Raw genomic sequence first — 27,199 nt, 5'->3', positions numbered from 1 at the left:
AATGATTTTCATTATCTAAATCACTATACAGGCTGTATTAAAATGATTGGTTGCCGTCAATTTGGATGTTTATTGAAATGTCCAGAATATATAGTTTATGACTTTTTATGGCAATTAATCTACAACTTGAATTAGTTGGATCTCATGTCAGACTCATCCATAAACTGATGGGTACCAATCCCAGAGTACCAATCATTTTGATACAGCTTGTATTATTGAAAAATAACACTTTGATGTTCTGCAAAATTTAATTATACAAATCATATACTTTGAAAACTTGCTTGATTTATTGTTGTGAATGAGTTATGTAGGTTTTACAAAAGTATTGTTGTTTCAACCCTCTTTATAACATAACTCAAGAACCACAGCACCTACAAAAGTATATCTGTGATATTTGAATTCTTCTACACACTAATGATCAATGCAATTTTTGTCAAATCTCACTACCATTGGCAAGATGCTGTGAACTACCAAATCGCAACAGTTTAAAATAGTTGCTAACCTTAAAAACACTTTATATACAAGACATCGGTTAAAATAACAAAGTATTAGACGTTAACCAACACGACTAAGGAGATATATGTGTTACTCACCATCGTCTGCATATCCGCTACCCAAACATGTCAAAGCAGCGATTGCTAAGATCTGCAGAAGCCCCATAATGAAACTTGAATGAAAAGATGATGCTGCTATTCCAAACTCGCCGATGATGTATCTGAAAGAGTACCAGAGATCCAAATGACTCAGTCAAAGTACATTGTAATCGTCGACGTACACCTGTACACATTTCTCACAGAGGAAGAGTTTCTATGGCGCTTGTTCGACAGCCATATGCTACAACCACCCTTAGGTGGCCGGGGTTGGTGCTAGATCTACCCGCCAGCGCAATTTGTGCAGTTCATATGGTTACATTTATCATTCTGAACCAATGATTCACTAAAATGATCACATTTACCCACTCTCCCTTTTTCAGTTTTACTTGATTTATCCTCCCACATACTCCTAGTGCACATTTCTATTCACCGTTATGTATTTTTTCTGCCGTGCGAACATTAAAATTCCACCGTGTGTTTTTAGTAGATTTGAAAGTTCAAATTACATATAAATTCCTGTTGATACTATTATATTGTATTTTCTCATCTTCTCTGCCTATTCGTCGTCGCAGTGTGACTTCAAAATTCATCACAATGATCACAACATGAAATCAATTGGTTGCTAACAAGTATGCAAACCAAGCGTGAATCAGTTACTAAGGTATGACGTATGGTGCAATCGATACCATTGATACACTGTAATTAACTTATACAGTGACTTCCCTGACCAGTTTTATGTATCCTTGCCTATAAACCGTATTAGTGGCCTGACAGCGTTTTATTTTTCCTAAATGTTCAAACTAAAATGATGAATGCAGCAATTAATATTACCTATTGTTTTAATATACTCGAAGTATATGACGTATAATATACTCGTGCAAATGCATTCGTCAAGATAATCGCACTTGCCATGGAGTTATTGCATTTAGATTTCGAGCTAATTGGTTCTCGAGTTAAATGCAATAACTCCACGGCGCGTGCGATTATCTTGATTTATGCATTATACTCAGTTCATTATTCTCATCAAACTCATCAAATCGCTGGGTTGGCTCGGGCCCATCTTATCCTATGGTGAATACGACCCTTTTGCTTGGGGCCCCTATGGTCAAAAGGCATAAATTAAGGTGACGCAGATTTTTCTTTTCGTGACCACGTCACCGAGACTCTTGATCCGAGAGGCCACCTGGCCTTGAGAATAGATGGTTACAATATACTTTGAATCAAAGATCCCAAAATGACTCTCAAACCTTTGTTCTATGATTTGGTCACGGATTTGGTCTACAGGCTGGTCCTTTACTAATAGATCTGAATCGTGTTAGTATGAGGGTGCCATTATTATAGTAAATTGGCTCAGTTCCTTTGTGGTGAACTTATTGACTGGAATATAAATTAACAAATAAATACCGTTTTACAACAAAGCTAGCAAACGTGGCGGTCAAACCCCAGGGTCAAACAGCCGATATTGCTATATCTCTATCCGGGATTGAATCGCTTTGTTTCTTTGTATGGCACACAATAATATTTTCCAAACCAATGGGCCACATGTTTACTTCTGCATTCGTGATCTGGTAAAAAGTAGTTATAAATGATGAAAATCAATTTCATTGAGAAAATCATCTTACTCTAATTTTCAGCTGCCGGTGATCAGTACGTATTGCACAAAACCAATCACAAATCCAATTTTGTATTTTGCTTCAAATTAGAGTTTGAACTTATATCCATGTGAACAGTATCGTAGAGACGGGGGGAGGGACAGGGGACACATGCCCTGGGCGCCATACTTAGGGGGCGCTGAATTGACCAATTCAGCATCGATTCTGCGCCCCCTAGTGATGAAAGTCAAATTTTTCGCTGGCTTCGCGCGCATTTTAGCACAAAATCATTTGAAAGGTCAAATTCAACTTCAATATAACCAAAATTAATGAGTGATAGGCCCTATTTGTGCAATTTGTTTCCAGAATTGGGGAGGGGTGCCATTATGAGTCTTTAGCCCTGGGCGCCACAACCCCTAGCTACGCCATTGTATGTGAAAAGGGATTGCAAGGGTTGGTAGTAAATTTAAAGAAACAAACATAAAACACACACACAACCCGACACATTGTTTAACAATCAAATAAACAAACTAGCAAACAAACACCTTTTCACAACACAAAGCTAGCATACGTGGCAGTCAAACAGCAGATGTTGATACATCTCTATCCGGCTTTGAATGACTTTGTTTGTTTGTGTGGTACACAATCATATTTTCAAAACTAATTTTTTACCAGTAAATGGGCACTACCTCTGAACTCGTGATCTGGTAAAAAGTAATTATAAACGATGAAAATTTATTTCATAGAGAAAATTAAATAATACTGGTAACCAGTACATGTTGGTTCAAAACCAATCAGAAAACAAATTTTGAAAAATAATTATCAAGCACAAATCACATCGTTTTATTAAAAACAAACTCATATTGACCATAAAAACAAATAAAAACAGCCGGCTCTCAACACGCGATATTCTAATTGTTCCGAAATTGTCCAGTGCAATGACGTCGTAGTTATTTGTGCTCAATTGTTGTCAGCCTCTATTGTATTACGTCATTGCACTCAACAATGTCGGCGCCTTAGAAATATGAATATTGCGTGTTGAGAGACGGCTGTTTTAATACGTTTTTATCTGATTGGATAAAGGGAACACTTGAGGTTTCGACAAAAACCAATCACAGGACCAATTTCCAGCTAGAAGCTCCACAGCTCTTACGATGCTATGTACTCAACAGTGTAGTGTAGTCAAAGACTGTTTGGAGACAATTCACTACTTGCTTGAGAGCTCTTGGACGAAACTGTGTGCTCAGATGTATCGAGGTGGAAACTGTGCGTAGATGGTTTATAAGAGAATCGTTTTTGTATAGAAACCTTTCCATATGCTATTGCACTCAAGCGCAACTACCATGGCAACGCTGGAAAAGGCGGGAATATAACTCTCGCGGTTACCACCTCGACTCGCCAGTAATTATTAAAACTACTTGATCAGTTCCCTCGAATCGCGATGTCCAAACAGCGTGCGCATTAGCGAGAACAGAACTGGGTAGCGCCAATACCAAGGCGCGGAGCGCCGAGTCGAGAAGAGGAGCGTAGCGTCTAGTGACATCGAGGCAGAAGATCTTTCATAACTTATTCACCCAAGACGTATAAAAGTATACCATGATGCAGTCATGTCTGATGAAAACAGCTCAACTGATTAAGTCAGATCTTCTCTGGTTGTGCACATGTGTCTGTTTTACATGTGCGGTATCGCAATGAGCTGCTATTATAGTTTCAGTTGGGTAACCGATTATAAAGGAAACGCAACGTAACAATGGTATGTGGACCTTTGTTCACGAAATGAGACAATGGTCTGCTTATTGTTAACCAGCATTCTTGAAAATGAGCAACATAATGATTGTTGACTTAACACGGTTTGGAAATAATTTCTTCATATTTTTTGGTGTTATCTGTCGTTTACATATCCTTCCTAAAACACAAAAGTGCGAATACTTCCAAACACCTAAATTAGCTAAAAATTTAGGACATGTTACAAAACTATATTTTCTAGAATTTCATTGAATACTTTAAATGTACCTTGTACTGTTTTTTTGTGGCATCCTTCAGAACTGAGCGGTCCGTTACCAATATTTTCGGTCAAATCTCCATTCAATTAACACGGGGAGTTGGCTAGCTATGAGCTAGCTATGTCTTGCCCTCACTCATATTTTACCAAAGTGCGACTATTTCTGAACATCTAACCTAGCTGTAATTTTAGGTCATGTTAGAGAAATATATTTGCTAGAAGTTTGGAGAATACTTTAAATATTGGCCGGTTATTTTTCACACAGTGATGTTAACTAGACAAATGCATATACTTCTAACATACACTATTTGTAAAGGTCGCGCGTCAATGGTGAGAGCACTGTGTATTGTGTATAGGAAAACGGACAGTAATAACTGGAGTATGCATTTTTAAAGGCAAGACATCAAGGAATCTAAATACATAATTATACATATTTGGCGTAAAAACAACAATTAAGCAATAAATAACTTTCTGTGGTCTGGAGGGTATCCATATATGATATTTTTGTTTCAATAAGTAGATAATATGTTTTTACAACTTTTTTTTAACAGATTAACTCCCATTTATGCCTTCTTTCTTGTACTCGGTCCAAATTAACTCTCCTGGAACCTCCATGTTGACCTTATTTGCAAAAGACCCACAGAATCTTGGGCTTCACCCACAGGTTCTTCCACTCGGCTCCTATCAACTCGCCGCACTTTATACCTTGCTTTGGTTCGTCCCATCCTCGAATACGGCTGCACAACCAGGCATCCTCTCAACAAATCGGATTGAGTCCGCGCAGATGTTTGCCTGCCGTGTTATTCTTCAGCAATGAAGTTATCCCATGATGAGCTTCTCCAGGAGTCTGTACCAACCTTAAGCACCGTGACGTTGCCACTCTTTGCCATCTGTATAAAATCGTCCAAATTCTGTGCTCATCTTCAATCCCTTTCAGACCCATCTCCATCCTACCCTGCGTTACCTATCCATACGCTCCTTCGCTTTGGAATTACTTACCGGAAGCCATCGTCAATTCATGCCTTCCATTCTTACCTTCAAATTGCCTGTCCAATCCCACCTCAATTTAATAGCCAGTATCTTTGTGTCTTTTTCTGCTATTTCCTTTTGTCTCTTTAGTCTGTTTGGCATGTTTTGGTACCTTTTTGTGTTTGTTTGAAACATTCATGTTATTGTAGATAACAAATATAATGTCAATATTCTATGACAACTCTCAGCACAGTATGCAAATATTTAGGAATCAATATCCTTAAATTAGTATTGCTCACTGAACCGTAGCACCACTTCATGGTCAGTGACAACCTTTTGAGATTTTCTTCCACTCCAATACCGAGCAAACCCAAGTTTGGGGTATATCTATGAAACAAAAGCGGAACGCATGGCGTTTGGGTAAATGGGACACTCGGTATGATGTTGCCCAATTTTGTTCTTGATTGAGGAAATTGTATTCTCAGCGTTTCATTTACCCCATCCATTTACCCTAGACTTCTCCGTAGTCCACTTGCCCATTTTGCATACTCTGGCTATGAAGCATAAAACTCTGATTTGAATTAATTTGTGTGCAATTGATAGATTTTCACATCTGATATTTTCAGTCACCGTATACTCCCTCTGATTGTTAGCTTCCCAAGTGGACTACTTAACTTTGAATTGCGGTTAACATTTTTAACACAGGTCTCTATGTAAATCTAGGCCAATTTCTGGCCTAACTAAAATAGGTCCTGAGGTAATGCATCTTTAAATGAATCTGGCTTGTGATTGGTCGCCCAGATCTCGTTATGGTTTAAATCATCCGGGCACGTGCTATTACCATTAACTACATCGTACACAACTATCCATGGAATGAGGCGCTTTTGTGTTGGCGCAAAAGTTGGTGGATGGACGTACATCTAGCGCGTCTTGTACTACCATGCTTAGTGCTTGTGGTTAATTTGGATTGATAAACAAGTATGATTGACAAAGCCAAAGTACATAGTCGGATTTTTTTACTCGGGCTTTTGCTATCAATAAACTGGTAGATTCCAAAATCAGAATTGTTCAGTATTAAAGTGAGCCATTATACAAGATAATTATGTTGCATTCAATATTAACATAAGTATACTTCACTTTTATTGTCACTAATTATGTAAACTCTTTATGATCATATTACTATTAATTATTATACACATCAGTATAATTTTGAGTTCCAACAGGATGCGTTCATCATGATTAATAATAATATATTTTTATTTATCAAAATTCGACTATGGCATAGTCTACTCGGGCTTTCGCGATTCCAAAATCAGAATTGTTCAGTATTAAAGTGAGCCATTATGCAAGATATGTTGCATTCAATAAGATGGGTATACTTCACTTTTACTGTCACCAATTATATAAACTCTTTATAACCATTTTACAATTAATTATAATACACATCAGTATAATTTTGAGTTCCAACAGAATACGTTCATCATGATCAATAATAACATCCCAGCAAACACAAAACGTTTTCGACATCATTCGCAATAGGTTATAAAAGGTTGTCAGAAAACGTTTAAATGTCGGGTTATATAAAGGGTATATTAAGAGTATAAAACGTTTTCATAACCTTAAAAAACATTTTTCGATTATCTACTGCTCAGTTAACAAAAATGTTTTACAGAAAACGTTTAAATGTCGGATTATATAAAGGGTATAAAAACGTTTTAATAACATTCCAAAAACATTCTTGAAAACTTGATACAAAACATTCTAAACAGAATGTTATTTTGGGGTTGAAAAAATATTTTGTGAAAAATGTTTGCCCAAAATATTTGCAATAACGTTTTAAAAACGTTTTCATGACTTTTATATAACCCGACATTTAAATGTTATTAAAAGGTTTTGAAAAAACATTTTAAGAACATTTCTGTGTTTGCTGGGTTCAAATATTTTAACATAATGTTATTTAACTATTGACACAATATTTGGCAAAAATGTTTGCAAAAATAGTTTACAATAACATTTTTTGAAAACATTTAAAGATATTGTTGTAGTGTGTTTTCATACAAAACGTTTTAAAACGTTATCATGACCTTTATATAACCCGACATTTTAATGTTATTAAAACGTTTTTACCTAAACCAAAAGCCAAAATGTAACTTATTTAAAACGTTTTTAAAACAACGTTTTTGTGTTTGCTGGGATATTTTTATTTATCAAAATTCGACTATGGCATAGTCTACATTTACCCACAGATTCTAGAATCTGTGATTTACCCTATGGAAGAAATCACAAAAGTAACATTTTCCTAATCTTGATAATGAGGTATTATTGCCAATGGTAAATATATCTTCATTTACTAATATTCAAATTCACCTAAGGCGACAACTGACTGCGATTAACCGTTTTGAGACAACGCAGCAGGCCAATATCAGCTGTTAACGCAATCGTGCTGCATGTATTCAAAGATTTATTTTGACTAGAATAGAGGTCTACGCGAGTGAAGCGACGGTAAAAAAACTAAAAATGCCAAACAGTTTTAAAATGTTGGTGATTTTCTCATTTTTGGAGTAATATGCTAAAAAACTAACACCTCCACCCACTGATCCCACGTGGAAGCAGTGGCGGCGCAACGGGGAGGGGAAATGGGGTAAATACCCTATGTCTGAACTCCTGCATATTTTCAAGAATTTTGGTTATATAATCTTATAATCTTAACCGTTTATTTTTCTCTCTCAATAATAAAATCCACGATATTTACATTTCCCCTTAAGTAGTTAAAAAAAACCCAGTGATTTATAGTGCGCTACGCACATGCACCACGCCTAGACATTGATCCACAAGCCTCAGCACACTTTACAGGTTGTCGCTGACCACTACGGCCCCACATCATTCCATAACCATTAAACAACAATTCAGGGACATTGCTGCTTCAAGAGCGCACACCCTAGACATTCCACAAATAACCTTCGCAACCAGGATCAGCTTTTCGAGTTTCGTACGGGTTACAACAAGACGAATTGCAGTAGGTTCCTGGTCCAGGGGAATTTCAAGCTAACTCAATTTATCCACGAGAGCGTACTAGGCACCGTCAGGGTTCGAACCCGCAACCTCTCGCACCATAGTCGAACGCCTTAACGATTGAGCTAACTCGACTGCTTAGTTAATAATTTAAATTTATGATTTCAAGTTCTTTATTTTATTATAACCATGATAAGCATATCTTTACATTAAATTCATGAAATACACCGGATTGAAATTGTTTGTAACTTGGATTTGGAAAGTCTATAGCTTTTTATCGACCAGATGCTTGACTACCCATTAAGATTAATTACAGAATTTTACAGAATGACATAATTTTTCCATCTAGTATATTATTTGTGGTTGATAGTTCGCTGAGATAAACGTACCATAGTGCAGTTATATCCACGGCAAATTCACCGTGACCTTTCCAGCCATAAACCCGCCTAGTGAAGATTAAACCGAGATATGCAGTACTAAACCATTATAGTAATCGATTGTCCAATGCAAATTTATTACCACGTGATAGTATTAATCCAATGAGCGATCGAATTGTCCGCTACGGTCGACTAATCCAATCGATAATGACGCTATTGACATGTACGGGCGGAGCTCCACTGACCGAGTTTTTTGGGTATTTTTCAATGGTTTGCTGTCATTTACTCATCAAGGCGGTCCCCCATTATTATAAAGACTATGCGAATGATTTAAAAATTAATATGTAGAGATTAAACCATACTTGACTGACAGAAAGTACTAAATTTGTACCTATTACGGTTTATCAGGGCGGCCCGGTGAAGCAAAATGTACATTGGAAAAACACGGGAGTTTGAATATAGATGGTAGATTTCTTTCTCATACAAATGTATGGTCCCCCGTTATTAAAGCTTGTACCGAGTTGAAAATTCAGATATTTTGAAAAGAATAAGTAATTGAAACATAGAGAAAGTAATAAAATCATAGCTTTTATACTTTTTGATATATGACGCTAACTAGTTCATCTCCTATATCTACAACACAGCGCTAACAGTAGGGGTCAATTGCCTATTGTGAGTGCAATATTTTTGGTAGAAATTTAACGGCCTTATCCCTGATATATTCATCTTGAATCATTCGTACATTTGATGAATCGTGTTCCATCATGAACCTGGAGGAATAACTATTTGTGCCCAGAAGTGTGTTTGAATAATGTAATACAGTGACCAAGACGCGTATCTATATTTGCAACCATAATGGGCGGTAACGATAATCCTAACCTAACCCTAAACGCTAACGCTAACCCTAACTTTAACACCATACCCTAATCCTAACCCCAAGGGGTATTGCAGCCCATTATGGTTGCAAAAAAATTAAGCGACCGGGAGAGTGATGCGACAAAAGGAGAAGTTTCAAATAAGTTATGCAAGTGATGAAAGCTAAAAATGATCCAAACTACAGAATATACAGAAATTAATTATTTATCAATAACCATCAAGCGCTTAGATTTTTTTGAAATCTGTAGAAAATAAGTACTTACCGCGAAGAGTTGCTGTAGTCGAGGTACCTAGTCTAGTTGTTGTCCCTCCAGAAAATGGTTATAAACTCAAAACTGTCTATCTATATATCTGATTCTATGGTACTTTTCAACGTGATCACAGATGGTGAGAGAAGCCGATACGATTGGCCCAGTGAATACACCGAACCAATATACAAAGTGTTCATGATTAGGCTGTTCCAGTCGAAATCCACACACCCACTATAATAGTCTCAAATTTAATCGACCACAGATGGGATAGGAATTACAAATGGGATTATCTGAATGGTTCGATTCCATTTGAAATTTACTCCCACTGTGTGGGAAATTACGGCCATGTCTTCCATATGGGTATGGATTTCAACTGGAATAGCCCATTTGCTTAGTTTCACGGTCTGTGATTGGTTGCAGTAAATATAATTGTAACTGATGTGTTTCCAGGATTCCATGAATATTATCATTTATTTAATAGTATACCAGTAAGTAATTGAAAAAATGGAAATATAATTATTTTTTATCTGTCAACGTTAATAATTATTATGAAGACATGCTGATTGGAAAGACAAAACAATAGCTTATTCCCAAACCATTGTCATGCTGATTTGACTATATATTTTCTAACAAAACAATAATTTTCAATTTTAGACCTGGATAGTACCAACAGCTATCATACTAATATACACATACATTTTCCAGCTATTTAAACATAGGTTTTGCTTGTGTTACCTTTTTTAGTTATTTTAAGGGGGTACTACACCCCTGTGGTAAATTTGGGACTATTTTTGCATTTTTCTCAAAAATTAAAAACACACTGGTAACAAAAGTTATGTATATTGTTGGGGCAAGGAATCCAATTACTACACTGAAATTTCAGTGACTCAAGACAAGCGGTTCAGAAAATATGATAGGAAATGAGGTACATCCTAGCGGTAACTCATTTTCTATCATAAGTATCGAACCGCTTGTCTTGGGTCACTGAAATTCTAGTGTAGTAATTGGATTCCTTGCCCCTATAATATACGTAACTTTTGTTACCAGTGTGTTATTAGTTTTTGAGAAAAATGCAAAAATAGTAACAAAATTATTGAGGGGTGTAGTACCCCCTTAAAAAGTATTGCTTTGGCCTAAAAAAAGGTTCGTTACAAACAAACAAATGAAACCAACCAACCAACAAACTAACTAACAAACAAACAAACAAACAACTGAAACAAACAAAACAATACCGTTTTACAACAAAGTTAGCAAACGTGGCGGTCAAACCCCAGTGTCCTGTGGTGTCAAGCAGCAGATATTGCTATATCTCTATCCGGGTTTGAATCGCTTTGTTTCTTTGTATGGCACACAATAATATTTTACAAACCAATAGGCCAAAGAGACATGTTTATTTCTGAAATTGTAATCTGGTAAAAAGTAGTTATAAATTATGAAATCAATTTCATAGAGAAAATCTCTTTCAGCTGCTTCATGGTAATCAGTACGTATGTACGTATGGTATAAAACCAAACACAAAACCAATTTTGAATTTGCTTCAAACTAGAATTTGAACTTCTATCCAAGTGAAAAGGGATTGCAAAGGTTGGTAGTAAATTGAAAGAAACAAACATAAAACACACACACAACCCGACACATTGTATGACAAACAAACAAACAAATACAACCGTTTACAACATAATCTTGGCGGCCAAGTAACAGATGTTCTCTCATATCTATCCGAATTTACCAGTAAATGGGCCACATGATTATCTCTGCATTCGTGATCTTGTAAGTAGGTACAAACAATCAAATAAACAAACGAACAAACGAACAAACAAACAACTTTTCAAAACACGAAGCTAGAATGGCAGTCAAACAGCAGATGTTGATGCATCTCTATCCGGCTTTGAATGACTTTGTTTCTTTGTATGGTACACAATCATATTTTCAAAACTAATTGTTTGCCAGTAAATGGGCACAGTGTATCTCTGAAGTCGTATTCTGGTAAGAATAGTTATATGATGAAAATTAATATCATAGAGAAAATTAAATAAATACTGGTAACCAGTACATATATTGGTTCAAAACTAATCAGAAAAACCGATTGAATTTTGAACAAAATAGAACTTCTATCCAAGTGAAAAAGACTCGCAAATTTTGGTAGTAAATTTAAAGAAACAAAAATAAAACATACACAAAATCCGACCAATTGTTTGACAAACAAACAAACAAACAAACAAATCCAACCGTTTTACAACACTATCGTAGTGGCCAAGTACCAGATGTTGCTTGTTATATCTATCCGGGTTTACCAGTAAATGGGCCACATGATTATCTCTGCATTTGTGATCTTAGTTACAAACAGACAAACCATACCGTGATACACTAAAGTACAAAACTCTAGAGTAACTGTATACCATTTTCACCCTGATGTGGCAGTGACGTCAGTGCGCATTCATTGGGCGGAGCCTCAAATGGCTAACGTTCGCTCAAACCACCGGTGTTCACACACACATGCTTAAAAATGCCGCATAGATGCGCGCACAAAACAGCTGCTTCAACGCGTTGACGTCACTGTCACATCAGGGTGGAGTTGGAGGTGACGTTTTTGGTTCTTGCTTTTTCTTTTTCTTCCTATGTACACATTAAAGCCATATTATAACATTTGCTGAGGAGAACGCCCTCACAAAAAATTTAAATTCAGGTTTTTACACGATTGAAATGTACTTTAGTAAACAAAGATTCTCTGCAAAAATCAAGACTTTAGGTGCTGTAGTTTTGTCAAAATCCGAGATTTTGAATAAACTGCCTGAATCAGCCTTTTATTATTACGATAGAAATATTAGTCGAACGCGTATGCGATGTCAACACCCCACTACGTACACGGCGTGCGGGACACACACACACACGCCAGAGGGTCGTACCATATATATTACAACCGCCGGCATGACATGCATTGGCGCTAGTTGTAAATTCCGATTTTCTTTACTTTACCTCACTTGTTCGGCTCAAAATTAAAAGGGGAAATATCTGACAGAAAATGCTAATATTTTATTGAAAATTAATACTAATCTATTTTTAAAGAAATGTTATAATATGGCTTTAATGTCCAAGTGACGATTTTTAAAGGCCTTCTTGGCTAAGACTATTTATGATTAGCTGATGAAGTTTATTGGCATGGTCTGTGTATCTTGTAGGTATATGATCTTTTTTCCACAGACGAGATTACAAGTTGTTACCGTGTGTCCTTAAAGATGCCATCACACCTTTGGTTCAAGTTCCTGCGGGAATTAGTCGAAATTGAATAATTGGATGTAAATCTATTCTGTCTGTCATCAAAATAACAGGTGCATTTATAAAGTCAGTTCCTCTATGTTGCTACATCTCTATCCGGGTTTGTATGGCGTCGTTTCTTTTGTATGGCACACAATAAAGTTTTCCAAACCAATTGTTTACCAGAAAATTGTTGGCGGCCAAGTACCAGATGTTGCTTCATCCGGTTCACCAGTTAGTGGGCCACATGATTATCTCTACATCGTGATCTGGTAACCAGTTACAAACAAGCAGACAAACCACACCCAGGTGGTGGTCGCAGTGCATTCTCTAAATTCAGTAAATTTTCATCGTCAACCGTGTATTTGAATGGGATTATTTCGAAATTTTAAAACGCTTGAAATATCACAAACAAATAGGCCTATGTGAATTAATAATATAAATACAAGCTAAAACCGTTGGGGTTCGATAATGAACCCCACAAAACTAATCGAGTATTATGGAAAATGCCATACGGCCGGGCGGATTCACAAGTTGCAGGCTCTATCATGCCACTCGCCGCCTGACCACACCCTTAATGGTACAAGAACTCTCATTTCCTGTCTCATCATGCGCGTATGGAGGGGGAGGCTTTTGGGGCGCGACCCCCGGGGTAAAAACAGAGACGGGCAAAAAGAAGGGGCAGCAGAAAAAGAAGGGGCGGTAAAAATAGTTATTAAAGGAAAATGGCGGAAAATTGTAAAAATTGTTAAAAATTGGTTGCTAGCACCTTTTTCGGGCTGTTAAGGGGCGGAAAATTCAACTTTACTTTTCTCCACCCACACCCCGCCCCGGTATGACACTGCTCATCTCCAAACAAGGATTACAGTAATTTAATTTCTACTTGCAGGTGGCGTTTTGGTTCTTGCTTTTCTTTTTCTTTCTATGGCTTATGTCTCAGTATATTGGCATGGCATGTGCATCTTGTATGTATGATCTTAATCTTTTTTCCACCGATACAAGATGTTAGCATGTGTCAACCCTTAAAGTTACCATCCCACTTTGGGTTCAAGTTCTCCTACATCAAACAGCAGATGTTGCTAGTAAGTCGCTGTTGCTATTTCTCTATCCGGGTTTGGTGACCACTCTCTGGCTAGTAAGGTTTGACGATTGATTCGACTTCTATGGACCATTTAGAAAAAAATAGCCCCCATGTCCCTCGCGAAAATCCCGGCATTTTTCACTAGAGGCCAAAATCCAAAATGGCCGCCGCCACCATTTAAACCTAAACCCTTATCTAGAGTTAAGGCACCTTATGTGGGGTTTAGATGCCTTATATGGGGTTTATGTTCCTCATTTAGGGTTAAGGCGCCTTATTTGGGGTTTGGACTGCTTTATCGGAGATCTACGTCCGTTATCTGGGGTTACGGCGCATTATCTGGGGTTTAGATGCCTTATCTGGGTTTAGACTGCGATATGCGAAGGTTAAGGCATCTTAGCCACAGGTAAGGAACGTAAACCCAGGATAAGGCCGTCTAAACCACAGATAAGGCGCCTTATCCCTAGATAAGGGATGTAAACCCAAGATAACCTGCAGTTTAAACCCCATATAAGGACCCATATAAGGGACATGAACCCCAGATAAGGCGGAAATGACACACTTATGCTTCTGCTATCATTCAAAAATCACATTTACGCTCTGCCAAATGGGGCCATCTTGGATTTCTGGGCAAAAATTATGTTATAACGTCAAATTAATGTCAGATTCGGATTTCTTGGGGCGACTTACCGGAAAAAGTGTCTTTGTACACGATTTTAGGTATTCTGGTTCAAAACTTATTTTTGCAAGATGTCGCCGGCGGCCACCAGCTTGGATTTCTGGGTAAAAATGAGGTCGTAATGTCAAAGTAATGTCAAATTTGAAATCCTTGTGGTCGACTTATGCAAAAAAGTGTCTTTGTACACGATTTTAGGTCCGCTAGTTAAAAACTAAATTTTTCAAGATGGTGCTGGCCACCATATTGGATTTCTAGGTGAAAATGATGACGTAATGTCAAACTAATGTCAGAATCGGAATCCTTGTACTCGACATATCCGAAAATGTGTCTTTGTGCATGATTATGGGTGCTCTGGTTTCTCTGCGCCACCATTTTCGATTTTGGTCTCTAGCTAAAAATGCCGGGATTTTCGTGAGGGACATGGGGGCTATTTTTTTCCTAAATGATCCATAGCTAGACAGAAGTCGAATCAATCGTCAAACCTTACTAGTCAGAGCGTGGTCACCAAATTGAAGTTTTTGACCTACTATATTGTAAGAAATTCCATTTAGAGAATAAACGATAGGAGTTTTTGTTTTTACCATGTGATAGATGACAGGCAGGTCCAATATTTGAGTAGTGCATATTGGACCTACCTGTCGTCTATCATAGGTAGAGGATAGTAAAAACAAAAATTCCTATCGTTTATTCTCATTCTTAGTAAAGTTAAATATTATTTTAATAACTGTAAATTGTTTTTTAAGCAAAAACAAAGATACCGTCATATAAACTCCCCTTATTATAAAATGAACGAAACGTGTTTAGAACTTCACATATTCTGTTGCGAGTACTGCTAGCGCGTTCGCGTATCCGCACTAGTCTACGCATACAAAGCCAGATCCTTTGTAGTGAACTGGCTGAGTGGAATGGTCCTCGTACAAGGGTAACAGTAAATTTGTTTAATTCCTTGTTGGAAGTTGGTTTTATGGAGTGTTCGTTGATTTACTTCCTATTCCTCTTAACTGTAAATAAGTTCCTGTACATTTTGTAAGGGCCTTCTTGGCTGAGCCTGTTTATATTTTGATATATTAGTGTAAGTTTATTGGCATATGGCTTGTGCATCTTGTATATAATTATGATCCCTGATTTTTTTTCCACAGATGAGATTACAAGATGTTGGAAGATGTTTTTTTTGGGGGGGTGGTCGTTGTTTTACTTCCTATTCCTCTTAACTGTAAATAATGCCTGCACGGTTTGTAAGGGCCTTCTTGGCTGAGCCTGTTTATTTTGGATGTATTAGTCTCACTTTATCGGCACCATTTTTTCCACCATATCAATTTGTAAGCGCTCTTTAGCAAAGTCATAGTTCATTGAATTTGCAACCGTATGACAAAACAGACGAAAATAGTAACTTGTTGCACAAGATTTGCAATTTAAAGAGAATTGGCCATTGCTCATGTTAATGACGCTGGTATATGGACAATATAAGTGTGCTTTTTCATTTAATGAAATAGAATTTGAAAAATTTGAGGTTTTGACTTTTAAAACCTACAATTTGGTCAAAAAAGTGCATGGATAGGTAGTTTTCAACAGATTTACCACATTTGCCTTGCTATAACATTGAATTGCGTTATCTGATGACCTATTGACGAAAAGTGTTTTTAGGGGGAAGTGATAGCTTTTGTTTGATATTTGGATATTAAAATCTGATTGGATGAAGGGAACATTTGAGGTTTCGACAAAAACCAACCACAGAGGCCCATTTTTCAGCTAGAAGCCACAACTCTTACGATGCTAGGCACTAAACCGTGTAGTGTAATCAAAGATTGTGTGGAGACAAATTCACTGCCTGCTTGTGCATAGATGGTTTATAACAATGATAAGGGAATCGTTTTTGTACAGAAACCTTTCCATATGAGATACGATTACAAGATGTTACCGTGTGTCCTTAAAGATATCATCCCATTTTTGGTTCAAATTCCTTCGGGAATTATATTAGTCGAAGTTTAACATTTCCATGTACATATGTTCTGTCTGTCACCAAAGTAAGAGGTTTAAGTCATTTCATTTCATTTCATGTTTACTTGACGAATCGACTGACATCATAAAATACAATAGAAAACAAAATAAATCAAGCAAGGCAACAGCATAATCAGCCCCTAAAGGTCGAGATGTCAGGAAGACCCATAAAGTCTGAAAACTAAATTCCAATGGGGTCCCACAGTTCCTCTGTCGTGAACTGATGTTAACCAAACAAACAAACAAACAAACAAATACCGTTTTATACCGTTCGTAAACTCAGTCCGAGCTCGATTTTTCAACGTACGCACGGTCATTAGTAGCCGTAATCTGTGGCCCTCACTGACTTGGCGAGCCCGAAAATGGTCATGAGGGATGGGAGGAAATCTTAGAAGGCCTTGAACAAGGCTAGGTAATGATATGCTCGTAGTTCGGGCTCAAACGCCTAAAGGTTCGTTCATACTACCACCGCATTTGCGATGCGTTGCTTGCGATGCGGTGCGTTGTCGCACTGCATCGTACTGCAAACTACTGCATTGCGATATCGCAATGAAGTTAAATACATTTTAACTTGGAAATGCGACGAGTTGCGTTGAGTTGCGGCAAAAGTAATCGATATATCGGCATCGCAAAGCAACGCATCGCAAATGCGGTGGTAGTATGAACGGACCTTAAATCGTCTATTTTTATTATTTTATTAAAACTTGCTGGTCATGGCTACCGCGTAACTCTAATGTAGGCCTACTATAACTTTTTATTGACCAAATGCTTGAATACCAATTGAGATAAATTCTATTGAGACGATTTTTGATCTAGTATATTATTTGTTGTTGATAGTTCGCTGAGATAAACGCAAATTAACAGCCGTATCCCTGATATATTCGTCTTGAAGACATCGCACATAGTCGACGAATGGTGTTCCAGCAAGAACCTGGAGAAATAATGCCCCGGGAATAATGCCCAGAAGTGTTTACAATGACCAGGACTCGTATCTATTTTTGCAACCATAATGGGCCGTAACCCTAACCCCAAATATAACCCTAACCCTAACCTTAGCCTTAACACTATACCCTAACCGTAAGGGTTATTGCGGCCCATCATGGTTGCAAACAATTAAGCGACCGGGACAGTGACGCGACAAAAGAAGTTCCAAATATTAGTTATGGAAGTGTAATGCAAGATAAAAAACAATGATCCAAATTATATACAGAAATTATTTATTTACCAATACCCATCAAGCGCTTAGATTTTTTTTTGAAATCTGTAGAAAATGAGTACTCACCGAGAAGAGTTGCTGTAGTCGAGGTACGTAGTCTGTTGGTGTCCCACCAGAAAATGGTTGTAAACTCAAAAATGTCCTTATCTATATATCTGAGTCTATATAATGGTAGTTTTTAACATGACCACTGATACGATTGGCGCTACATCGAACCATTCAAAGTGTCCGTGATAGGGATATTCCGCTTGAAATCCATACACCCCCTATGGTAGACTCGAATGTAATCATCCACAGATGGGATGTGAATTTCAAATGGGGTTATCTGAATGGTTGAATCCATTTAAAATCTACACCCCCTGTGTGGGAGATTAAGGTCATGTCTTCCATAAGGGTGTATGGATATCAATTGGAATAGCCCATATTTGCTTAGTTTTAAACTGTCCGTGATTGGTCGTAATAAATAGATTTTTTAACAGGTGTGTTGCCGGGGTGTGTTGTCAGGATTCGATGAGTATTATTATTTATTAATAGTAGTAGTACCAGTAAGTAATAAATTGAAAAATGGAAAAATAATTATTGTTTGTTAACTATATAGAATAATTATTATGATGACATAATTATTTGGGAAGACCAAAAAATGGCTTATTCCGAGTGAAATGAATACTGAAATAACATCTATAATAAATTATCGAGTTAGAAAACTTTGTGCGATAACAACTCGAAGGGTGGTGATGCATTTGTAAATTGCATTTTTGCACAGCTAATCATACACCAGTTACGTTGAATATTCAACTCAATCTGAGTGAATAGATTCCAAAAATGAGGAAAAAAAAGCCTAGAATATATATCAAAAAAATAGTGATGATGAAAGTAAATGTGTATGAATGAATAATACAGGCCTGGACTAAACAAACAGGACATTTTTCCTGTTATTATATGTCATTATGTCATTATAATCTTGCCGTGATAAAAATAATATCACAATCATGATACCATTGGCTGTGTAAAACTATGTTATCCTTCATTTATAACATTACATTGTTTGATAAAACATTGAAAAACAAGATGGTCCTGGGTTTAGAACTGGGGCCACAAAATATGACGCCCTATCCACTGGCATTGCCACGGAAACCTGCGATAGATCGATGTGCGAAAGTACAGTATTTATTAAATGAATGGGTGCCCAGTGGGCACACGTCCGATTTCGACGTTGAAATAAGGTTGAAATCACGTTGTATTTGCAAATGGCCAGCAACCTTGATACAACGTTGTATCGACGTTGTATCAACGTCGAAATTCAACCTGATTTCAACCTGATTTCAACCCGATTTCAACCTAGAGGTTAGTTGAAATCAGGTTGAAATTTCAACGTTGTATCAGCGTTGATTCAACGTCGAATCCTAACCACTGGGTTGTTTATAATCAAACAATAATTGACTTTAGGATTGGTTTCACTTTTTGAAATAATGTTACACTCGGGACAGTAAATACCATTTAGCATGGTTTTAGATATATTTTATACCCAGCGAAAAATATCACAGAACAATAAACCTCAAGTGTTTTAGTGTTTTGTATAGGTTTATAGTCTTGCGGAGCATCTGTTTAGTTGTCTTTATTAGTCGTTTATTTTTAACACTTGCTGGTTACTGCTACCGCGTGACTCTAATTTGGAAAGACTATCGCTTTTTATGGACCAAATGCTTGATTACCCATCGAGATAAATTCCAGTATTTGAGATGATTTTCCATCTAGTATATTATTTGTGGTTGATAGTTGACCGTACAATATGTTTGGCAGAACGGTCTAATCTTATCCCTGATCGTCTTGAAGCCATCGTACATTGAATCGTGTTCCATTAAGAACCTGGACGAATTACGGGTTCATTCATATAAACTGGCTTCAAAAAGAAAGTTACAATTTTTCACAAGGTCATATCTTAATATCCTGTCCATAAAAATGAACAAAAATTACACACAGGATTACTTCAATACTCTACTCTACACACTGGTCAGTAACCAAACAGTTGTCCAACTGACACAACAGAAAAATGCACTGACATGGAACAGCTTCCTGGACCACATTCACAGCCCAATAATTGGCACCCAACACAATAAATCTGTGAGTAAATGGAATAATGTGGAACAAGACCTGTTTCTTAGAGAAAGTGTGTGAAAAGCAGAAGCAGCCCCGTTCCACGCTATTCCGCTTCCTCTTTTGAAATAATCACCTGTGTAAGGATCTTGTACGCATTCTCCCACATTTCTTTTGCTGGGTGCCAATTATTCGCCTGTGACTGTGGTCCAGGAAGCTGCTTCATGTCAGCGCATTTTGCTGTTGTGTCAGTTGGACAACTGCTTGGTTACTGACATCTGTTTAGAGTAGAGTATTGAAGTAATTATGTGTGTAATTTTTGTTCATTTTTATGTACAGGATTTTAAGATATGACCTTGTGAAAAAAATAATAAGTTTCTTTTTGAGGCCAGTTTATGTGATGCGATCAAGCAAAATCAGCCGGAACTCGGAACTATTAATTTTGAGATATCGCCAAACAAAGAAAATATTCCTTATTCCTTTTGTTTCCAATTGTTTTGGAAACTTTAATTGCTCATATCTTTGGAACTGGTTGTTCAATTTCAGTGGGGTTTTCTGCAAAATCTACACTCTAAATTAGGCCTACAAGGATTTAAAAATAAATCCTTAAGACTGTAGTTAGGGACCAATCAATTTTAGATTTAAAATTAATCTTATAGATTTGAATTTTAAATCTTAAAGATTTAATTTTAAATCTTAAAGATTTAATTTTAAATCTTAAAGATTTAATTTTAAATCTAGCACTTGATTGGTCCCTAATCACAGTCCCTTGGGATTTATTATAAATCCTTGAAATTTAGAGTGTAGCTTTGTAAATGCTTTTTACCATCTTATAAGAAACTGAAAATTTAATATTTCCGAGTTCCGACTTATTTTGCTTGATCGCGTCAAATATTTTCATAACTAAACGATATATTGCCTGTGGTACAACTTCTGGGTATGAATAGTTGTTATTCATACCCAGAAGTGTGTTGGAATTAATGTAATTTAGTACAGTAACTAGGATGCGTATCTATTTTTGAAACCATATAACATGTATAATGGCGTGATCACTGATATAGATGGTGAGAGAAGCTGAAACGATTGGCTCAGTGAATTATAGCGGACAATCCAAAGTGTTCGTGATTGGGCTAGCTGTTCCAGTTGAAATCCATACACCTCCTATTGAAGACTCGAACTTAATTTTCCACACATGGGGTGTGAATTTCAAATTTTTTCAAGGGGGCTATCATTTTCTTCGGAAGGGGGTGGGGTCCCAAATTTAGAAAAAGTCGGCGTCAATAAAACAATTGCGACCCCTCCTATTTCGACAACAAAAATGTTATGACCCCCACCACCACCACCGATACACTCTGAGACGAAAACACCAACGTTGGTATTTTCGTCTCATACACCTTACCCTATAAATAGGCTAAAATTGTATTGAAACCAGTCTATTTGAATAAAATAAACACAATATCTGTATGCGGCCATACGGTTGTAACGCCCTATATTTGGGTCATCAAAATTTTTACGACCCCATCCCTATTTTTCTTTCCAAAATACTATGACTCCCTTATATTTGGGACCCCCTTCCGAAGAAAATGATAGCCCCTTATCTAGTATATCTGACTCCATTTGAAATCTCTCCCCCATCATGCCCATGTGTGGGATATTACAAGTTTTCCATAGGGAGTATAGATTTCATTTGGAATAGCCCATGTTTGCTTATTTTCAAACTGTCCGTGATTGGTCGTAATAAATAGAATTGTATAACAGATGTGTTGCCAGGATTCGATGAATATTATTATTTATTAATAGTAGGTCGGACTAGGTCCCCCTACCAGTAAGTAAGTAATTGAAAAATGGAAGTATAATTATAATCTGTCAACTTAAATAATAATTATTATGATGACATGCTGATTTTGAAAGACAAAAAAGTAGATTATTCCCAAACGTCAAAGTTATTTAAATATTATTACCTAGGCCCACGGTGTTTTGCTTGTCTCCTTTTCAAGGTTTAAGTTCTGTGCAAGACGTTTATGGCAAGCTAAGCGGCTTCAGAACGTGTATGGCAAGCCAAAAGATAACGAACGGGGCCAAAAGCTTCTGGAACAGCTGTTTTGACTGTTTAATTCAACTGCGGGAAAGCGATATACTGCGTACTTTCTTTCTCGTTACGACAGCTGTTTGACCAATTGAAAACATAGTCAAATTTTTTTTTTTCCAAAAAGTATGACCCCTATATTTGGGATCCCTTCCGAAGAAAATGATAGCCCTTTCACATATTATTATTATTGTTTCGTTAATTTTAATTCTATGAAACAATTCTTATTTGTCAAAAAGTAGCGGAATTAGCGAACGAACGGGTAAAGGATTGGCCAAATCACAGCACACGTAACGAGAAATGTTGCTGCGCGTAGCTAGTCCCACGTTTTTATTTAGGCAAGCTTAAGCGGCTCAGAACGTGGGACTAGCTACGCGCAGCTTCTTTCTCGTTACGTGCAGCTTATTAACCAATCAGATTCGCAGTTTTAAACACGTGGAGCTGATGTAAACATCCTCTCTCACAAATATTACGTTGTTAATTTTTGTAAATGAAAATATCTGTAGTATATCAGCAAAAATGGTATAGGTGCTATTATAAAGTAATATCTGAACAGAATGATGATTTTTCTTCGGAAGGGGATCCCAAATATAGGGGGTCATACTTTTTTGGAAAGAAAAATAAGGGGGAGGGGGGCATAAATTGATAATGACAAAATATAGGAGTCACAAGATGACTACAGATAGTGTGTTTATTGTATTCAAAAGACTGATTTCAATACATTTTAGCCTGTCTAGGGGTAAGGTGTATCGGTGGTGGGAGTCGGGGTCATAACATTTTGATGCCAAATAGTGAGGGCCGCAATTTATTGACGCTGACTTTTGTAAATTTAGAACCCCCCCCGCTCCGAAAAAAAATGATGACCCATTTTACTCTTCCATATTTACACAGTGGCATCACCTATGGTGGCATGTGATATCGCTTTCCCTGCAATATCTTTACACAGCGCTTTACATCAGTAGTAGTTGTTGTTTGACCTTCATATCCACTGTACCGCTAATACAGCACGAGTATAAAGTTACTTGCTATTAAACACGGTGTAAACTTGGAAACACTTAATAAATATGCTTTGTGTCATTTTAGCCAGGCATTAGCAACATGTTCTCTTGACACGTGCTGTGATTTGGCCTCCTTTACCCGTTCGTTATCTATATGCTAATTCCGTAAATTAATTACAAGATAATAATTGTGAAAGAGGATACCTATAACTATACTACGCGCAGCTAACGACCCAACCACGTGATTAAATTTGACTATTTTGATTGGTCAAACAGCTGCTCGTAACGAGAAAGAAGCTACGCGTAGCTGTTCCACGCTTTTGGCCCCCTTGGCTTGCCATACCCGGCCGTAGCGGGGAAACGAGGAGTGGAAGGCTACCCGTACATTGAAACATAGGCCTATGTTAAACTTTCATCGATTTGCAATCGACTGGTAGGCTAATGAAAGTCAATTCCTAGTTTCCCGTAACCCTACTCTGCTCAAAACCAATTGCTGCTGCGGGCCAAATATTTCATTATTTTGAATAAAATGTTGATTTCTAACAAACTTTAACATACCAATAAATAATTGTGGTTTTAAATATATATTTATAAATCTCTTTATCCGGCCAAAATTGTTAAGTGGCTGAAAACAAATGGGCCATTTTGCCAATGGTGGAGAGAATGGTTACCATAAAATATATCAAAAAGCGCCCAAAGGGCCTCAAAACGAGGAAAAAACGGACTAACAAGCTCTAACAGGCGTTTTTAGGTCTATACGTATTCCCGGGCACGTATTTCCAGACCTGCGTATTTTTTCAATGGGCCAATTATTTAGTGGTGTGCGCCCATAATACTGTTGATGGAATACGAGCTGTTTATTACCGGGTGATCAAATCAAATTGAGATTTTCGAAGAATAAAACTTCTACTCTTGTACTTCTATGCTTGTTATTATCCAAATCCTCTTCAATAACTGGACGAGAGACTGCTTTGCGGTGCTTCTATATGGACGTATGTGCTATGTACTCTTCAGTTTACTTCTATCAGTGTAGACAGGAATGCAGGTACTGAGCCTGAGGCTGAGCCTGAGTGAGGTAGTATGCATTCACATACCAGATCATCATCATGATCATATCATGTGATGTCCCTCCATGTCAGTCATTCACACATTGTCAGTTGCTATAAACTACCAATTTCAAACGTTTGAGGACTTGTACTCAAGTTGTAAAGAAGTGCCATAGCAGGTGCGTACGCAGGGCGGGCGGAGAGGGTGTGCGCCCCCCGTTAATTTCGCTAAAACTTAAAGCAGAGAGAGAGAGACAGAGAGAGAGAGAGGGGAGAGAGAGGAGGGGAGAGAGGGAGATTATTGAGGAGAGAAAGAGAGGAGAGAGATCAGCGCTCAAAAGAGAGCGAGTTTGAAATGATAAAATCTGCCTGATGTAAAACCAATTTGAACTTAAAATGTCTACGGTACCGTACTTTTCGAACTCGAACTCGTACCATTAATGATTTAAAGGCTTAATGTACGATTTCCTTCAAATTTTAAATTTGTCATTATACTCAAAATGCTGAAATAATACTAGTAATAATGATCGGGAATGGTTTCTGTCCATTTTGAGCTGAAATAACGAGGTAACATGAAAGAAACACTGCTTGTTATTTTGGCCGTTTAACACGCAGTTCTATGGGCAGACATAAAGTCATAATTTCTTGAATTATGACTTAATCGAACTTTGCTCTGTTTACCTACAAACACAACAAATTTGGCTCATTCCATTTAGGTGCAAGTTGTGACATGTGTAAACATTACAAATATGCCAAAAAATCAGGTTTGAAAATATTAACCAAATTCATATTATAAGATCGTACATTATGACTTTAAAGCGATCAAGTGCAGATTTCCAATAGAAGGAGGTATGAAAAATTAATTCTCTGAGTCTGATGTCATCACAAGTTTGGTCAAATAACAACATTTTCTGTTACAGTGCAGTTTCATTTGGTGTTCTAAATCGGTTCGTAAAATTAAAATCATCATCAGTACCTGTAGAATTGCAACATAGACATCTAATTAAAAACTTTTTACAATTACTTTTTTGATTTGTACGGGTTTATGACAATCCTGGATAACCCTGGATTATATGACTTTGGAATTTTATACACAATACTGAAATTTGAGAATTTATAAGACTACAAATACAATGCTTGTGTTGGGACAGTTTTGATAGGGTTATGTAAATAAGGCCCCATCCCCCGGTCAATGTTGAATCCTACTTTTTGGTCACATGCGCCTAGTGGTACCCAGCATTGATTGGTGAGGAAGGGGGAGGATTGGTGTGTTAGGAAAATGTATAGGCTTGACACCAAAGAAACCTCCATTTCATCACGTTACAAATTACGAAAATAAGGCCTTACTAAAGTGTATGTTTTCCATTTAGTGTCCCAACACATTTTGGCCAGCATTGTAGTAACACTTACATGTATTTTACATACAAACAACTCATTTTTGGTAAGTCAAATAAAACTGGGTAATTACCAATGTAAAATACCGGTAATTTACCGATTTAGAACACTGGTTTCAATTATTGGAACTGACTCTTTGTTGATATACCGGTATGTCATGCATGTCATGAGACCATCCATATATCTGCACAGATGGGTGGAAGTAAAAAAGCTTAAAAATGTTGTCTTCTCCTTTACATGTAAGTGCTGCTTTATCAGGATGAAGATAATGCGCACTGTGGAAGCAAATGTATGTGGAACAAATTGTGATGCAACCTTATCGTTGTTTGAAATACATTGTATTCTCTAACGCATGGCAGTTTTTTCGTAAGAACCCAATACATAGGATTTTCATTAGACCTCTGTTACACTTTTTTACAATGCTTTGAAATATTCTGTTGATGTTCAAATTTGGATGATAGTTATTTTGATGAGTCAAATTCTGTATCTTGAACCAACGTTGCCTGATTTGAACATTCTTAAATTAAATTGGAAGTGCAATTTTAACAACATTTTTTATGCGATTGCCTATCATGATCAGCTGCATGTGTTTACTCAGAACTTCCATTATTTCAGTGTGTTGGTTTCTCTATTCACAGTAATCACTGTATAACATCAACAGGAAAAAATCTGTGACTGTATTGATACAAACAGTGTCATGTCCAAAACGGCGCTAGAATGGAGGCAGATGGGCAACATGTTTTTCAAGCAGAGATATTATCCCAAAGCTTTGGACTGCTATAATGAGGTAGGTATTGAGATGTGGACCTATATATGACATGAACAAGGGGAATGAGTCACGTGTCGGCAATTTTTAATTAGAAGTTTTTTACATCTTTTTCTGGCAGTTTACAAATGCTACATTTTGATGCAAACCCCATCAAAATCGGACATCTGGTTACCATTAAGTTATGAGCAATTTATCAATGGCTGAAAACAATATAAGAATTTGAACACTGTTTTTTCCAATATCTCAAAAATAGTATTAGCGACATCCGACTCATTCCCCTTGATCATGTCACATATATGATAATACAATCCCATCCACACCTCTTATAGGGCACTTGCACGAGAGGTCATAATATAACCCTAATGCCCCAAGGGCTTTTTGGCGAATGGAAGGGAAAGAATAAAGAGAGAAAACAAACAAAGAAGTTGTTTGCTGTGGGTGGGATTCGAACCCGAGACCCCTTGCATGCCAACCACTAGGCCGGTGACACTTAGCCAAAGATCTTTCGATCGCCTGGCCAATGAAAATGTGCCATATATCACTTTAGGGTGATATTGCATCCTGTTACTGTTATGGTTAAGGGGTACTACACCCATTGATTTTTTTGCATTTTTTGCATTTTGTGAAGAAATTACAAAAAAAATTGGACAAAGTGGTATGCAAAATGAAGGGGCAAATCTTCTCGTTTTATTGGTGGCATCGGTATCAACGTAGCTTACATGCTTTTAAAAGTAGAAGCCAAAAGGTGGTACATCACTGATGATTTAAATTCACTTCATTTTGGAAAGCTTACTATCAACGGATTTCGTTAAAATTTTGGATATGTGTTGCTAGCACGTTAGGGAAATAAAGTTGATATGTAAAATGGGAATAAGTGGTTCCTGATTTCTTTTATGACTTCATGAACTTGGTG

The 27,199-nt window shown here is 37.1% G+C and overlaps 1 protein-coding gene across 3 annotated transcripts in view; it reads right to left on the bottom strand.

Annotated features, from left to right (window-relative positions):
- LOC140146618 (uncharacterized) overlaps positions 1-18,064 on the bottom strand; it is a 97,875-nt gene extending 79,811 nt beyond the window's left edge. The window contains exons 1-2 of one of the 3 annotated variants that reach the window (XM_072168487.1): positions 17,965-18,064; positions 594-715 (exon numbers count right to left, since the gene is read on the bottom strand). In XM_072168487.1, the coding sequence (XP_072024588.1) occupies positions 594-660 (67 nt within the window). In that variant the 5' untranslated portion in view covers positions 661-715; positions 17,965-18,064. Of the gene's footprint in view, positions 1-593; positions 716-1,023; positions 1,125-9,684; positions 9,816-17,964 lie in introns of those variants that run through there. The other 2 variants (XM_072168486.1, XM_072168488.1) reach the window with 2 other exon arrangements.
- Positions 18,065-27,199: the final 9,135 nt, after the last annotated feature.

This window comes from Amphiura filiformis, chromosome 2 (genome assembly GCF_039555335.1).
Source record: "Amphiura filiformis chromosome 2, Afil_fr2py, whole genome shotgun sequence".
In the NCBI taxonomy this organism is placed as follows: Eukaryota; Metazoa; Echinodermata; class Ophiuroidea; order Amphilepidida; family Amphiuridae; genus Amphiura; species Amphiura filiformis.
Note: the sequence above shows the minus strand (reverse complement) of the source record. Positions and strands in the feature narration are given on the sequence as shown.